The sequence below is a fragment of the Vigna unguiculata genome, chromosome 3, assembly GCF_037176805.1.
Source record: "Vigna unguiculata cultivar grain cowpea cultivar isolate G323 ecotype 2 chromosome 3, ASM3717680v1, whole genome shotgun sequence".
Classification (NCBI taxonomy): Eukaryota; Viridiplantae; Streptophyta; class Magnoliopsida; order Fabales; family Fabaceae; genus Vigna; species Vigna unguiculata.
In genome coordinates this window covers 59,353,768-59,368,795 of record NC_140794.1, presented here as the reverse complement: position 1 = coordinate 59,368,795, position 15,028 = coordinate 59,353,768, and the positions used below count along the sequence as shown (strand labels likewise).

At 30.4% G+C, this 15,028-nt stretch overlaps 2 protein-coding genes across 5 annotated transcripts; both read left to right on the top strand.

The window, feature by feature from the left end:
* Nucleotides 1–4,279: 4,279 nt before the first annotated feature.
* LOC114176706 (Nucleic acid-binding, OB-fold-like protein) lies at nt 4,280–5,418 on the top strand. Its single transcript, XM_028061830.2, has one exon. It carries the CDS (start codon nt 4,421–4,423, stop codon nt 4,844–4,846), a length of 426 nt encoding a protein of 141 aa, XP_027917631.1. The 5' UTR covers nt 4,280–4,420; the 3' UTR covers nt 4,847–5,418.
* Nucleotides 5,419–7,427: 2,009 nt separating this feature from the next.
* LOC114178900 (uncharacterized) lies at nt 7,428–14,111 on the top strand. Of its 4 annotated transcripts, none has more exons than XR_014994054.1 (12): nt 7,428–7,809; nt 8,092–8,241; nt 8,494–8,661; nt 9,072–9,224; nt 9,369–9,521; nt 10,041–10,205; nt 10,311–10,481; nt 11,420–11,603; nt 11,718–11,928; nt 12,392–12,662; nt 13,071–13,155; nt 13,718–14,111. XR_014994054.1 is itself a non-coding variant. In XM_085671609.1 (11 exons), the coding sequence occupies exons 1-11, from the start codon at nt 7,620–7,622 to the stop codon at nt 13,766–13,768; spliced, it is 1,872 nt and encodes a 623-aa protein (XP_085527735.1). In that variant the 5' UTR covers nt 7,429–7,619; the 3' UTR covers nt 13,769–14,111. The 4 variants fall into 4 exon arrangements, 2 of the variants coding, with proteins under 2 accessions (XP_085527735.1, XP_027920850.1); XR_014994053.1 differs by having other exon boundaries at nt 13,713–14,111; XM_085671609.1 differs by lacking the exon at nt 13,071–13,155 and having other exon boundaries at nt 7,429–7,809; nt 13,713–14,111.
* The last annotated feature ends 917 nt before the right edge of the window (nt 14,112–15,028 follow it).

Genomic DNA, 15,028 nt, shown 5'->3' with positions numbered 1-15,028 from the left:
AATATAAAAAAATATTTTTTTAATTACTTTTAATTTAAAAAAATAAAATAAAAAAAGTTCAACGAACCAGTCTTGTCAGTTTGGCGAGTTAGGCTAGTTGAACCAAAACGGATGGATTGAAAATTTCAACCCAACCTACTTTGCCACCCATATTTATAAGTGATAAACATGTCATGTTTTTATATTTTGTCATGTCAAATTGCAAAGATGTTGTCACATTTTATTTTATTATTTTAAAATTTTATAGTTTTATAGTTTTGTGATTTTATAATTTTTAATTTGATGACATTTGAATAAGGTGACGTGACAAAATAACAATCATATTAATCACTTAAAGTCACATCATCAAATTAACAAATAATTTTCGACATCCGAAACTCAATCAGAAAATATAAATTTAGTGAGTATTCATTGGAGTAAAAAAATTGTTACGAATGAGTTGGAAGTTTACAAATTTGTCTGGAAGTTAAAACATAATTAACTCATTGTATATTTATTCATTTATATCAAATTTTATATAAATTGAACATTATTTTATATAGGTATAATTACTGATTTGGTATCCCAACTTTTTCGTTAAGTTCAATTTAGTACTCAAATTTTTGGTTTGTTCAATTTAATATCCAATTTTTTGAAGAGATTCAATTTGGTCCTCTCCGTTAAGTTGGAGTTAACACCGTGTTCGTCCAGGACACGTGTCAAGCCATGAATTTTTTTTTTTTTTAAATATTTTTTTTCCAAAAATTTAAAAACTGCCACGTATCAGTTTATCATCGTGCCACGTGACAACTTACAATCATGACATGTGGCAGTATAATAGTTGTTTTCAATTTAATACCCCAATTTAAATTTTTTGTTCAATTTAGTACCCTAATTTTTTAAAATGGTTCAATCTCGTCCTCCCCCATTTGAGACCAAATTAGTAAATAAGCTTAATTACAACCTATATATACATGTTACAATAACTTTTTTCTAATATATACATCAAATCATTTCACCTAAATACTTAAATTATTTTATTTTTTACATTTTAACCTTTGTAATTTTTTACACATGAATTTTTTTACACTTGTAAAAAATAAAATAATTTGAATATTTAGGTGTAGTGATTTGATGTATAAATTCAAAACAATTATTTTAACATGTATATATAAGTTATAATTAAACTTAGTTACTAATTTGGTCTCAAATTGGAAATGACGAGATTGGATCATTTTAAAAAATTGGGTACTAAATTGAACAAAAAATTTAAATTGGGGTACTAAATTGAAAACAACTATTACCACTGCCATATGTCATGATTGTAAGCTGTCACGTGGCACGATGATAAACTGACACGTGGCAGTTTTAATTTTTTTTTTAAAAAAAATAAAAAAATTTCATGGCTTGACAATGTCCTGTACGGATACGTTGTTAACTCTAACTTAACGGAGAGGACCAAATTGAATCTCTTTAGGAAATTGGAGTACTAAATTGAACAAACCAAGAGTTTAGGTACCAAATTGAACTTAACAAAAAAGTTAGGATACAAAAATCAGTAATTATACCTTTTATATATTATCGATATCCATTTACTTGTATTTTTAATAGATGATTATCAATAAAAATAAAGTTGTGTGACGAAAAAAAAAAAGGTTTTGGTCTACATTAAATTTTAAGAGTTTAATCCACTCTTAAGAGCTTTCGATCGTACTATTAGATTTTAAAATTTCATATTATTTATTATTAATTTTATATTTGGATTGAAAGTGAAATAAAAACACAAGGAAATAAAATAAAAAATGTGTTATTTTAGTTAATAGAAATAAGATGAAAAAAATGGGGAAAAAATCCTTTCAGTTCTTTAGATGAGTGAAAATGTAGGAAAATTAATAAGCTCTGCAAAAATATATTCTCATACTAATTAACAAATATTTTTTCACCCATTTATTTATTATTTTAAATGAAAATTTATCTTACAAAAAAGTTATTTATTAGAGTTTAAAATAAATTGCATAAAAGTAAAAAGTACTTATATATTTTACTTTTAGTAAAAAGAAAATTATAGTACAAAAACTTTAATTATATTCATTTTTATTGAATTTTGTTAATAGTTTAGATAATTGAAGATATGTTTAGTATTTATTACCTGTAACGATAGTTAATAATAGAGAAAAATAATGTTAATATGTAATTATCATTACAAAAGAAATTATTTATTTCTTAATTTTTCTTTGTAAATTTAAAATTCTTTAAGGATAATATTACATATTAACATTAACACATAATAATGTTAGTATAGTATGTAATGTAAGTGAAATACGCCGACACTTATTATATTAAATTGACTATTTACTTAAAAATAATTTAAAAAATTAATTTGCATTATTTCATGCCAATATTTAATTTTTGGAGATGTTTTGAAAGTAATTTTATTTCTTTCTTCTCTCAAACCAATAATAATATATTTATTTCCACCTCGTTTTCTATTAGAAATGGTAAATTTTTCTATCTAAATATTTAATACACATCCAAAACTTGCACCAAACTTACTAATTATTTTAGGATAATTTATGTTAATTGATCTACAATCTTATTTGAACAAACAACACGTAAAAATCTGAGTATTAGTCACACGTTAACTAGAAATAAGAAAGTAGAACATTATATAAGAATTAAGACTCATCAATATATTGCTTCAAGGTAAGACTCATCAATATATTGCTTCAAGGTTTTAGGTTGAAAGTGATATTAACTTTTTATGTGATTATGTTCAGATCTCATTGATATTGTATCTCCCTAGTAATATCCTCTCCTACTTAAGTAATGACTTTGATTAATTAGATTATTAAATTAATTGAAATCACATCAAGTTAGAAATACTTATTTTTTATTAATTTTTTATTATTTTAATACAACTTCAACTGATTTTACTAAAAATCTTATTATTTTAGTACAACTTTTTATAATAAAATCTTACTGGTACGACTTTTTTTACGCAGAAATTATTTTCAAAACTACGTCACTTTTAGAATTTCAAATCTAAATTGCACAAAAAAAATATAACAAAACCATAAAAACACGTCTCGTATATTATTTCCTTATGATAATAAAAAATTGTTATCAAAATTATTACTAATTTATAAAAAAAAATTAAACAAAAAAAATTACAAAGTTAGTTGAGGGTAGAAAACGAAAATAATAAAATTGAAGTCCACGTAGAAAAATATTTACAAAACATAAAAATAAAAATATTACGGAATTGTATGCGTGAATTACAAACACAATTCCCATTTTTAATAATATAGTATAAATATCAATGTAGAAATTGTACATCTAATTATTACATTGTCAAGAAATATTAGTTTGACTTTGAAGTTTTTTTTTATATCTTAATTTACTTCTCATTTCTTAAAAATAATTTAATTTGATCTTTGTCATTAATTTTGACTAAACGATATTAAAGTTAATGTCATATGTCAATTTTTTATTTTTTTGAAATTTTTACACGTGTCACTCCACAGTCGTGTCAAAATGATTTAATTTGGTCCCTATATTTGTTTTTAGTTTTGATTTAGTCTTAATTTTTGTAAAATTAAAGGAATATTGTCCTCCTTTAGTTGACACTCGATTTAGTTTTTATATAAATATTATGATGATATTTGTACTAAAATTGACATTTTTATTAAATATTTGTAGAAATATTTTTAAATAAACTTTTCTTTTAGTTTTATTATTAAAAAAAGTTAAACCCCAAATTTAATTTTAACAATTAACAATTTTGTCATTATATATAAAGACATCAAGTATATCATATTATACAAATTTAGTGAAGATTAAAAATCAATTAACTTGTCATACATAAGATTAGGAACTAAATTTTAAATTTAAAACAAAACCAAAGTTTAATGTTTTGTATAGAATTTAGAGTTAATTTAAACATTTATAGAAATATTTAATAAAAACGTCAATTATAGTAAAAATATCACCATAAGATTTATACAAATAAATTGAGTGTCAATTTAAAGAGAACAATATTGCTTCATTTCTACAAATATAAGAACTAAAATAAATTATTTTAACATAAAATACAATTGTGAAGTGGCACAAATAAAAAAAATAAAAAAAATAAAAAATTAACACTAGAAACTAAATTAAATTAAATTATTTTTAAAAAATTAAGAACTAAATTAAGAAAAAAAAAATTAAAAACCAAACTAATATTACTTCATAGATAATAACTAACTTAAGAGTAATTTAATCTTATTATATTTTCCCTCTATTCCTTCGTGGTTGTTCTTGGCCAAGCCTAAACCTTATCCCACCAAAACCCCAATTTTCCTCTGCACCAAGCAATTATCTTTCATCTTCGAACTTGAAATCCACTCTCACCTTCTTCCTCTTCTTCTCTTCAATCTTCACCCTCTCTCAGAGCAGCGACATGTTCACTTCTTCGACCCCCACTTCACTCCGCACCCCAATCCTTCACCACCCTCTTCCCTCCTCACCCTCACCCTTCCGCACCAACTTCTCCCCTCTCACCCTCCCTCCATTCCACCGCGCCCTCTCCTTCCTCCGCCCTCCGCCGCTCCTCCCGGCGGTGCCCGCCATCTCGACCGCCGCGAAGGCCGACAAGTCCGGCGAGCAGAAGTGGGTCCACGAAGGTCTTATCATGGAGTCCCTCCCCAACGGCATGTTCCGTGTTCGCCTCGACAACGAGGACCTCATCCTAGGCTACATCTCCGGCAAAATCCGAAAAAATTACGTTCGAATCCTCCCCGGCGATAGGGTTAAGGTGGAGGTCAGCCGCTACGACTCCTCCAAAGGACGCATCGTTTATCGGCTTCGCTCCAGCACCCCCTCCTAACACACCCACAACCTGTTTGTTAAATTCTCCAACACAACGAGTATGCATTGTCGTTGCTGTATAAAAAAAAGTTGCAAAAAAGAAAATAATGATAATGTTTCGTTCCGTGATTTGCTGCTATTAATTTCGTTTTAGTTTCTTCTTTTGAGTCACTCTTGTCTTGTTGGTTCTTGTTAGAGTTGCCAGTATTTTTGATTCCCAACCCTTGATGCTGCGGGAAGTTACAAAAAATTACAGGCCAATGAGATACCATTGTGGAGACCCCGAAAACACTGTCAGTGCCGTAAGATATTGCGGTTGCAGACCGGTTTTTTTAACCTCCAGTGATGTGTTTGTGCTGAAATTGGGTTTCTTTGCATTAACTGTAGCTTTTATTTTAGTGTTTAAGACTGTGAAGGTTAATCATTTTAGTCTATGTCATCGTTTTAGTTTCTGACTTGGAAAAGGTTCATTCATTGTTGCAAGATTTTCTGACAGGGGGCAAGATGTAAAACTTTAAGTTAGTGTGTTAGTTACCATTAGTTGTGTTATCTGATTATGCTGCACTTCAATTCAAATCTTTCTTAGGTGAATTAGTGAGAGGAGATTTCAGTAGCGTGCTTTAATAGAATGAAAATGAGAAAGAAAAGGGATTTTTCTGATGCAGAATTGCCTTGCTGAATGTGTAGCAGTAAGGTGTACCGATATGATAAACTTGTAAGGGTCAATTTTTCTTCTATTGCTACTTTCGGACTAGGTTAAAGTAGTTCATGATTATTAGTCCATCATACGATTTTAGTCCATACTTTTGTATGAATGTGAAAGAGGTTTTGCTAATTTATAGTGACATAAAGAGGTAGAGTAGCTATGTGTGGTTTTCTTGAGAACTGAATATGTAAATACTTTTATTATTGCTACTTGTATCAACTCCTTACCTTTTCCAATTTTGGTTCAAAAACATAAAGAACACACGAATCATTCAGTGTATGGATTAAATCTCACTTTGAAGAAAACCAGCATGAAAAATCTGTAACCTTATGCATACTGATATTACCCAAACTGCAAAATGAGCATAAGGGAATCCTCATCGACTGCATAGTTCAGAGCTCCCTAACAATCATCTTCTTATTTTCCTGTTTCAAAATTGAAACACGAGAATCAGATAAACGCAGTGAGTTTGAACAAGAATATATTTTCAGAGAAATGATCATCAAGTTGCTAAAGTTGCTGGTACATGAAAACCTGGTTTGGCAGCTTCATCTTCAGGTAGAGTTGAAGTGAAGCTCAAATTAAATGATACTTGATGTATTGTTCCACTTTATTCTTTATAGTTAGCCAGATAAAAAAAAATAGTATGAATTAACTATACTTTTTGAAACAAAAATTATAAAAATTAACAAATTTATATTAAGAAAACACACATATATTATATTGATGATATAATTTTTTTTATAGAAGGTTATAAATTGTGAACAATTTTAAAATCTATCACAATAATAATAATCATTTATACATATATAAGAGATATCATTTTGGTGTCTAAATTTTTATTTCCAATTTTATCCTCAAATAAATAACCTTTTTCTTTCTAAATTAAAACTTTTATTTTATCATTTTTATCATAATAACGCTTTGTTAGATTTGATGATTTGTTCATTTAAATTTTCTTTTAAATTAATTATTTTAAAATCAAAATATGAAAATGATTTCTTACAAAATAAATAAAAGAATATTTATAATAAGGTTTAAAAAAATATTTATATTTATTTTTAAATTAAAATAAGTTAACAAACATGCTTGCAAAATATCTGTTTTCACTTGTTACTGCTAATGCAAATATATTTGTTAAAAATGTTTGTTCACTGTTTTGTGATAACAAAATAATAAAATTATAATTATAAAAATAATATAAATAATTTTTATAGTTTAATTATAGATAATTTTTAGTGGTTTTGTAGATGATTTTAATTTTTTAGTAGATGAATTTTATTTCTTTAGTAAATATTTTTATTTATGTAATTTTAAAAAATAGCTAAATTTAAAAAGTGGTAAAATTTAAAAAATCAATTTTTAATTTCAATAAAACAATAAATTTAAAGGGTAAAAAGATAAAAAACACTAAAAATGAAATCTTTATATATATATATATATATATATATATATATATATATATATATATATAAAAGTATAGATCACCATTATTAGTAAACATATCAAAGCATATATTATTAAATTATTATTAAATCAAATATAATAATCAGTTCTTATCCATGATTATCTTACACAATTTAACCTTTGATTTCTTAAAAAAAAACATTTTTCTTTATAAACTTATACGAAAACCTATATTTTATAACTCTAACTGCATTTTCTATTTACTCACTATCATATATTAAAGAAATTAAGGATGAAAAATCAAACGGCTACTTTACATGCCACATCTCATAATGGAGATCCATCAGACAATCTAAAATTGTCCACGTCTTACACAAATGTCCATCCTTATTCAGATTCACCCCATCTCTTCATAATTATTTTTACTGACCTCGTCTTTATCGGCCAATCCCAGTTTCACACTTTCTTTCTGATGTCTTTGATTTGACATTTTATTTTTTCAAATTTTCTCCATTTCTAATATGTCATCTTCCCCTGTTTTGATTTTACCCTCGCCCCCACCCTCACCCCGTTTCTTCTTCCTCATATTTTCGAATTAAAAAAATCCTAAAAATCTCTTTTTTAAAATTATATTTTATCTGGGTGGGGAGAAAAAATTGATTTCTTTGTATTGTCGAAAATGAGGTGGGAAAAGGTTGAGGTGAAGGCGATAGGCATAGAGGGTGGTGGAGGTGGAAATGAGGTGTATGGACCAGGGAAAAGGTGGGGTCACACCTGCAACGCCGTCAAAGGTGGCAGACTTGTCTATGTCTTCGGTGGTTACGGCAAAGATAACTGTCAGACCAACCAAGTTCATGTCTTTGACACTGGTAACTGCCTCCACTCTTTTATTTAATTACTTTTCTTCATGTTCTGGTGCTATGATGGGTTTCTGGTTGGAAAATGTTTTTTCGTTTTCATTTGATAGCTTGTGTGTACCTGAAAAAATGGATACTTGTTTTGTATTTGATGTTGGTATAGAGTTTATTATTTTATGTTATACTTCTCTCAGTATGGGTTTGTTGTTGTTCTAGGGCTCTCTCTGGCCGGCAAGATAATGTGAAAATGGTCTTCTATTGTTTATTTACTGATTCCTCATTTGTGATTTGCAGTGAAGCAGACTTGGAGCCAACCCACTGTAAAAGGCTCCCCACCTACTCCTAGAGACAGCCACACTTGCACAGCCATTGGTGATAATCTGTTTGTGTTTGGGGGTACGGATGGGATGAACCCTCTCAAGGATTTGCACATACTGGACACTTGTGAGTCTTCTTTCTCATATCTAAATTATTCACCCATCTTTGTCTCCAAAAGCCATAATGCATGTTCTTTAAGCTCAAGTTGAAACAATGGTCTATGTGTAAGCCTGGATAGACGTGGTCCTGGACCTTTGATGGACAATGACATTGAAATCTACTGCTTAAGTTAAAATCTGAGAATGTCATGCAGTTATGTCTAATTGAATATTATTTATCTATTTACTATTTCACTCACTGATGTTAAATCATTGTTAGCATTGCATACATGGGTTTCTCCCACCATAAGAGGAGAAGGGCCACCAGCACGTGAGGGTCATAGTGCAGCAGTTGTTGGAAAACGCCTATTCATCTTTGGTGGTTGTGGAAAATCTGCAGATAGTAATAATGAGGTCTACTACAATGATCTTTACATACTAAATACAGGTGACTTTCTCAAATCATAATTCAGATTATGGGACAAGTTAGTTCCTACATGATTTATTCCCCTTGATATTTAAATGAGACCTTATATCTGTGAGAATGGTAAAATTGTCTATTGTTTCCAAGTTTGTTGATTATTTTTGAAAGAACATGTCTGAACTTGGTACAATTACATATTTCCTGCCTTGCTTGTAGAGGCTTATTATGATTTCAGTTGTGAATGAAATGAGACGAAATGAGACGGCTTTTGTTTGGTACCTCATAGAGAAGTAGGGGTTCCGACTGTGGAGCTTTGGAGCATTTTAGTTAGTTTTCCATATATTTTCCTTTCACGTTTGCATTTGTATTGAAAATTCGTCTGTTATTTTTTGATTAATGATTACATATAAGTTTTTCTGATAATTCCTTTGTAGAGACATTTGTCTGGAAGTGTGCTACAACATCGGGCACTCCACCATCTCCTCGTGATAGCCACTCTTGTTCATCTTGGAAAAATAAAATTATTGTAATAGGAGGTGAAGATGGACATGATTATTACTTGTCTGATGTCCATATCCTTGATACTGGTATCGATCTCTTCCATCTTTTTCTTTTAATTTTACTAAATTGTTGTGTCTGTATTTCAAATATAAATGTACAATCAATCGTGCAAAATAAAGGATCTTTATTCAGAATATAATGATTTTCTTTGACATGCATGTAATTGTTAGATACTTTAATCTGGAGGGAGCTAAGTACATCAGGCCAATTGTTGCCTCCTCGAGCTGGTCATTCAACTGTTTCTTTTGGCAAGAACTTGTTCGTTTTTGGGGGATTTACAGATGCCCAAAATCTATATAATGACCTCTATATGCTTGATATTGGTATGATCTTTATAGCCTATACAAATAATTTTTCACTTTTAAGATTTTGTATGTTTTGTACTGTGGTTTAACTGTTTAATTAAAATAGAACCTTACTCTGAAGGCCATTGCTGTGACTTTTATAATTCTACCTTTTGAGTTGAGAATTTAGTCGTGATGGAGCAGCACTTCAAGTGACAGGTTGTTAACAAACTTGTATCTGCACATTTCGTTGGTGCAAAATGCTTTTCACATTTCTTCAGAAAATATTCAATCATTTAGATGATGAGTGGTCGCGTTTGTCATTTTAGCTTATAAATTAATGTTGGGTCTTGCTCCAACTTTTCCCAAATTACTGTTTCAGTGACAATTGTGTTATATATATATGGTAATTTCTCAATTTTTAGAAAGACTTATATTTAATTGATTAATCAATTCCTATTTTCTGTTCTGAAAATTACATGATAGTTTTTCTCTTTTTGATCAATGTTGATCAAGTTGGGATTCCTCATATAATCTTTCATTTCTTATTAATCCTAGACACTGGTGCTTGGACAAATGTTACATCTGCAACCAATGGTCCTTCTGCTAGATTTTCTGTGGCTGGTGACTGTTTAGACCCTTTTAAGGGGGGTGTTCTTGTGTTCATAGGTGGTTGTAATAAAAGTCTTGAGGCCCTGGATGATATGTATTACCTATATACAGGTTCAGCAATGTGTCATTTTTTTAGTATTAAATTTTATAACATAACCTTTGGTTCTGGTATTTCTCTAGTATCTCTAAACATTGTGATATATATCTTATTTTTAGGGATTGCTCGGGAAAGTGAACAGAGACCAGAGAAGTTATCTTTAAGGAAGCAATTGAAATTGAAGTGCCAAGAACAAAATCCCAATCCTAGCCAAAATCAAGTTCTAGCAAGATATGGTGTGGGTTCTGATATGGGCCAGATCATGTCAGTGTTGAATTATGGCCAGCAAAGTGAGAATTTGTTGTCTTTATACAAGTTTCTGATTCATGGATAGTAAAGTCTCATTTTTCTCTTAGAGTCCATTTGGTTGAGAGAAAAAAAAGAGTGGATGGAAATGAGATAAAGTGAGTGCAAAAATGTTAGAATTAGAGTGAAAATTAAAGGTATTTGGTTAAAAGTAGTGAACAATAAGGAAAAAGATAGAAAGATAAAGGAAAATTGGTAAGAAATAATTGTGAAATTTATCAGTGCGTTCCACTATATTTCTGTTCAACCAAACAACCAATATTATTTTCACTCTTCCCACCTTTTTCCATGCTACCAAACTGGGCAATAAAACCCTGTGGCTTTAAACTAAGATATATGGATGGATGGATATATCCATACTGTACCTTTATAACATGTTAATATGCATATTATGTGGCTGGTTTCCTTTGTCTGAGTAGGATATACGATTTGTGGATAAATTGATTTGTTTTATTTTGTACATTTATCACACCCGTTTTCTACATTTTTTAAAAATATATCATATTGTACCCCTACCTGTATCTACCAACACAACTTTTATCCTATCAATCTTAGTATGTGGGAGTGGGATTCAAAAAGTTCTTCAACGTTCTGTTGGGGCTCACAGTTAAATATTTGTGTAGTTTGGCTAATTAAATTTAAGGCAGCAGGAATTGGTGTTCCTTGTTGGACTCTCCGTGAGATTCAATTATTCAAGTTTGTGTTTGTGAAGATCTAGTTCTTGCATCTACTATCAATCTTAGATATGGATTGTAGTTGTGGCAATTGGCAAGTCAGTGATGAATAGAAGAATGATTCCTCTAATAGTTTTGATTTCCGTTATTTATGAGCCAGGAGCACAAAAAACATTAAAAAGATAATGACTATTTATATTTTATAGTACCACTCAGGGACGGCTAAATATGTGCTATCATAAATGCAGGTAGGCTAAATATCCCAGTAAACCATTCCCTACCTCCTGGAAAGAAAATGTTTGAAGCCAAGGTCACTGAAAACATCTCAGAAGGATATACTATTGAAACTGTTATTGATGGAAAGCCTCTTCGTGGAATACTGTTTTTAAACAAGCCAAATTCTCTGTACTCAGCTGCTCATACTCCCAGTAGGTATGTTTTCTTGAGTTCTTCCCCTCCCCAGTCTCTTTCACTTTCAATATTTTGCTAAATTAAGCTCCTTTTTTATATAAGTTTGTTTAAACTTAAGCTCATATCACAAAGCAGGAAAAGGACTCTTGGTGAGATTGATAGTGTTCTCTCGAATGGTATACACTCTAACCAATTAAAGACTCCTAAAGTACTCAAGCAAAATCAAATGGAAAACCAAGAAGCATTTTGTGGAGACAGTTCAGAGTCTCATGAACACCGCACTGAATCCATTGCAGTGGTAATGTCAAGTAACCCAGTGACTGCCAATGCTCCTAATACCCATAAGGTGAATCTGTTCTCTCTACTTCTGTTGTTTAGAATTATAGAGAAAGGCCTGAGTAATGATTTCTATATCTTTTCTCTAATTACACGTGTCAGAGATCGGTCAATAGAACTATTCTCAGAAAAAAACCGTTGTTGATGCAATTCATTTGATATATTCCTGGGACATCTGTACAATGATGATTTTTTCCTTACTTGCCAATTTTCCATCGGTTAAAATATGTCGAATTTTTATATAATGTAACTTTCCAGTGATAAAATATTGTCAGTTTCGTAGTAATAGTTTGTTTGCTTGGATCTAATTGTGTACATGTTTGAAAGATCACCATCTCGTGTTGGGAAATGAGAAAATGAGTCTCATCAGATGACTTGATGTCAATCAAATAACTTTGTATCCTTGGGAACATTGGGATGGTATTTTTATAAAGTTTATTTTATATATAGTTATATCCATTACTATCCTGCAGGTTTCGGCCAACCTAGAACCAGAAGCATCTGCTTTGAATCAAAATGATGAAAAACATGAAACACCCATATCCTTAAGTGAAGACTTGAAAAAAGATGGCGCAAATGATGTGATATGTTCCAAAGATGAGGTGCAAACAAATGATCAAACAAATGGGCCAATTTCCAACTTTGAACTTACAAGACATGATACAAAATTTGATGCTCCAAATTACAACACTGAATTTCAGAAACCTGCTGCATCTGAAAGTGTTTTGTGCCTGTCAAATCAAGGTATGAAGTAGTTTGTCCACTTGGTCTTTTTCATGAAATCACTTTTGTTTTGGGGGGTTAAATCATAAAGCTAATATTAAAAAAATTTAAGCTGTTAGATCTAACATCCCATCTCATGCTACATGTCTGTCTGGGCCCAATTGTATTGGACGGATGGGAAGGATTGAACATATGATTACATAGTCAAAGGCTTAAACACTAGTACCAATTCATGAACCAACTATCACTGAATGTTAAGTTGTTACGTGAAGGCATATTTTCAGAGGTAGGGTTTTAAACTGGCTAGGATAGGGAACAAATCTTTCCAGCTTGAATCCTGAGACCCCTGACAGTCTGCTTTTACTTTAGCAAAGAAAGAAGTGTGTGGATTTGTGCTAATCGTGAGCATTTGGAACTGGTGATTTGCAGTGACTTCGTAAGAATGTTTACTGGGCTTCACGGTGTAAATCATCTTATTTTGGTGAGAAATGAGAAGAAACAGCATTGACTTGTGGTGAGGTGTTGAAGATGCAACACATTTTTGAAGAGTTTTTTGTATGCATTATTTATTGATTATAGGATTACGGGCCACCATAATTGACTGAGTGTTTTTTTCTAATAATAATTATTTGCTAAAATAATATTCAAAATAATAAATGAAATTATTACTTGCAGATAAAATCATGTTACTTTCAATTCATCCTAACAACCTTCGTTTTTTTATTCACTCTAATTCTCTTTCTTTCTTTCCACTCCCTCACTTTGATGGTGGATGCATTTCTCTTTTTCTTTTTCACTTGTGTTTTTGTATTACTTAAAACCTGGATTAAACTTTCCATTGCGGTATGGAACATACACATCTCCATGAAAAAAATTGCTCTTTTTTGTAGACTAATTAATGTTAAAAGGGGGTTTTATGTTGAGAAGGTAAGTATTATTTAAGAATACGGTAAAAAAGAATAGATTTCTGTTACAAAGGCTTTTCTATTTCATTTTGATGTTATTTCTTTTCTCTTATCAATGTTTATGCACCCTAATTCTAAGTAAGATTAATTTTTCAATGACTGGTAGTGCAGTGGTGGATTCCACAACTCCAACAAGAGAATGCAGCGAAGCAGCAACATTAATTTGAACACAGAAGATAATGGCTGGTGATAATTTTGTCTGCTAGGCATTTGTACATTCCTCTTCTCAAGGTGATCGTAGAGGTCAATATAAACTGACTGGTGATATAGGCTAACATTGACATCCTGTGGTCTGAACTTTTAATTGAACAAAACCTTTATTACTTTTAGGTTTAGGTAGTCATAGAAGCAGTTCTATTTTACTGAGTTATCTATTTACCGTCATGCCTGCCTTCATTTATTGCATGGAAAGCAAATTTTGTTTCATTGGTGCCTGGGCATCAACATTATTTCCAAATGCAGCTTTTACCTATTAAATGCAAATTTCGACAGTTACTCTATTGTTTTTTTTTTCATCTTGTAGGACTCTTTCTTTTGTCATATTTTTCTGAAGTTGAATTGATTCATTCGTGTTTCTCTGAGCTGTAATAATGTTTAAGGTTAGCACCGTTATTTTACTGCACTGAAGCAGCTAGTGACGTAGCTGAGGATTTTCTGGGTAGATGAGGTGTAATATCATTGTTGTGTAGCGACTTGTATGAGGAATTTTTCAGTATTAATTGCGTTGTAAAAAATACAAACTGCCAAATAGAATGGTTCCAAAACAAAACAATGCTACATTGTCTTTTACTGCCCCCACTGTCAATCCGTAACATCTTTGTGTAACTTCTATACAATCCCAAACAGTTTCTAAAATCAAGCTAAATATAAAATTTCCATCAAAACAAAAGCATGACATTCTCCTTTCACTGGGAGAAATTTTCACTTGCTCTTGTAAATACAGCAGAGAGGATTCATGTAACAGAGTTTATATTTAACCTTCACCATTTGAAAGTACCACAAGCCAAATTACTCTTTGACTCACTGACTTTGACAAATCTCGTGGTAGGAAAAAGGAAACTAGACCGTTAAGAAAAGTATCCAAATCTTGTTTTACTTTGTTAGGAACTAGATTTTAAGTTTAATTTAATCTTATAAAATAATTTTATTCTAGTTGATATGGAATTTTTAACACATTTATTTTGTGACAAGACATATACATATGTGTGAGATTAGTCATTATTGATTAGTTTAATAGTAACTTGATAACACATGGAATAATAAACTCAGTCTACAAATTGTATTAGGATAGACTTTCACTAATAGTTAATAACATAAGAATAATAGATTCAATAACTTACAAATTTTATTAGAATATACTCTAACTCATGGTTTTGATATTATGTTTAATTTAATTTTACAAAATTAGTTTGTAAAGGAAGA

Bases quoted from the DNA above. Each gene is read 5' to 3' on its own strand.
- LOC114178900 (XM_085671609.1), top strand. From the start codon at position 7,620: ATGAGGTGGGAAAAGGTTGAGGTGAAGGCGATAGGCATAGAGGGTGGT. The intron at 7,810-8,091 runs GTAACTGCCTCC...TGTGATTTGCAG, and splicing joins AGTTCATGTCTTTGACACTG to TGAAGCAGACTTGGAGCCAA. The intron at 11,929-12,391 runs GTGAATCTGTTC...ACTATCCTGCAG, and splicing joins ATGCTCCTAATACCCATAAG to GTTTCGGCCAACCTAGAACC.
- LOC114176706 (XM_028061830.2), top strand. From the start codon at position 4,421: ATGTTCACTTCTTCGACCCCCACTTCACTCCGCACCCCAATCCTTCAC.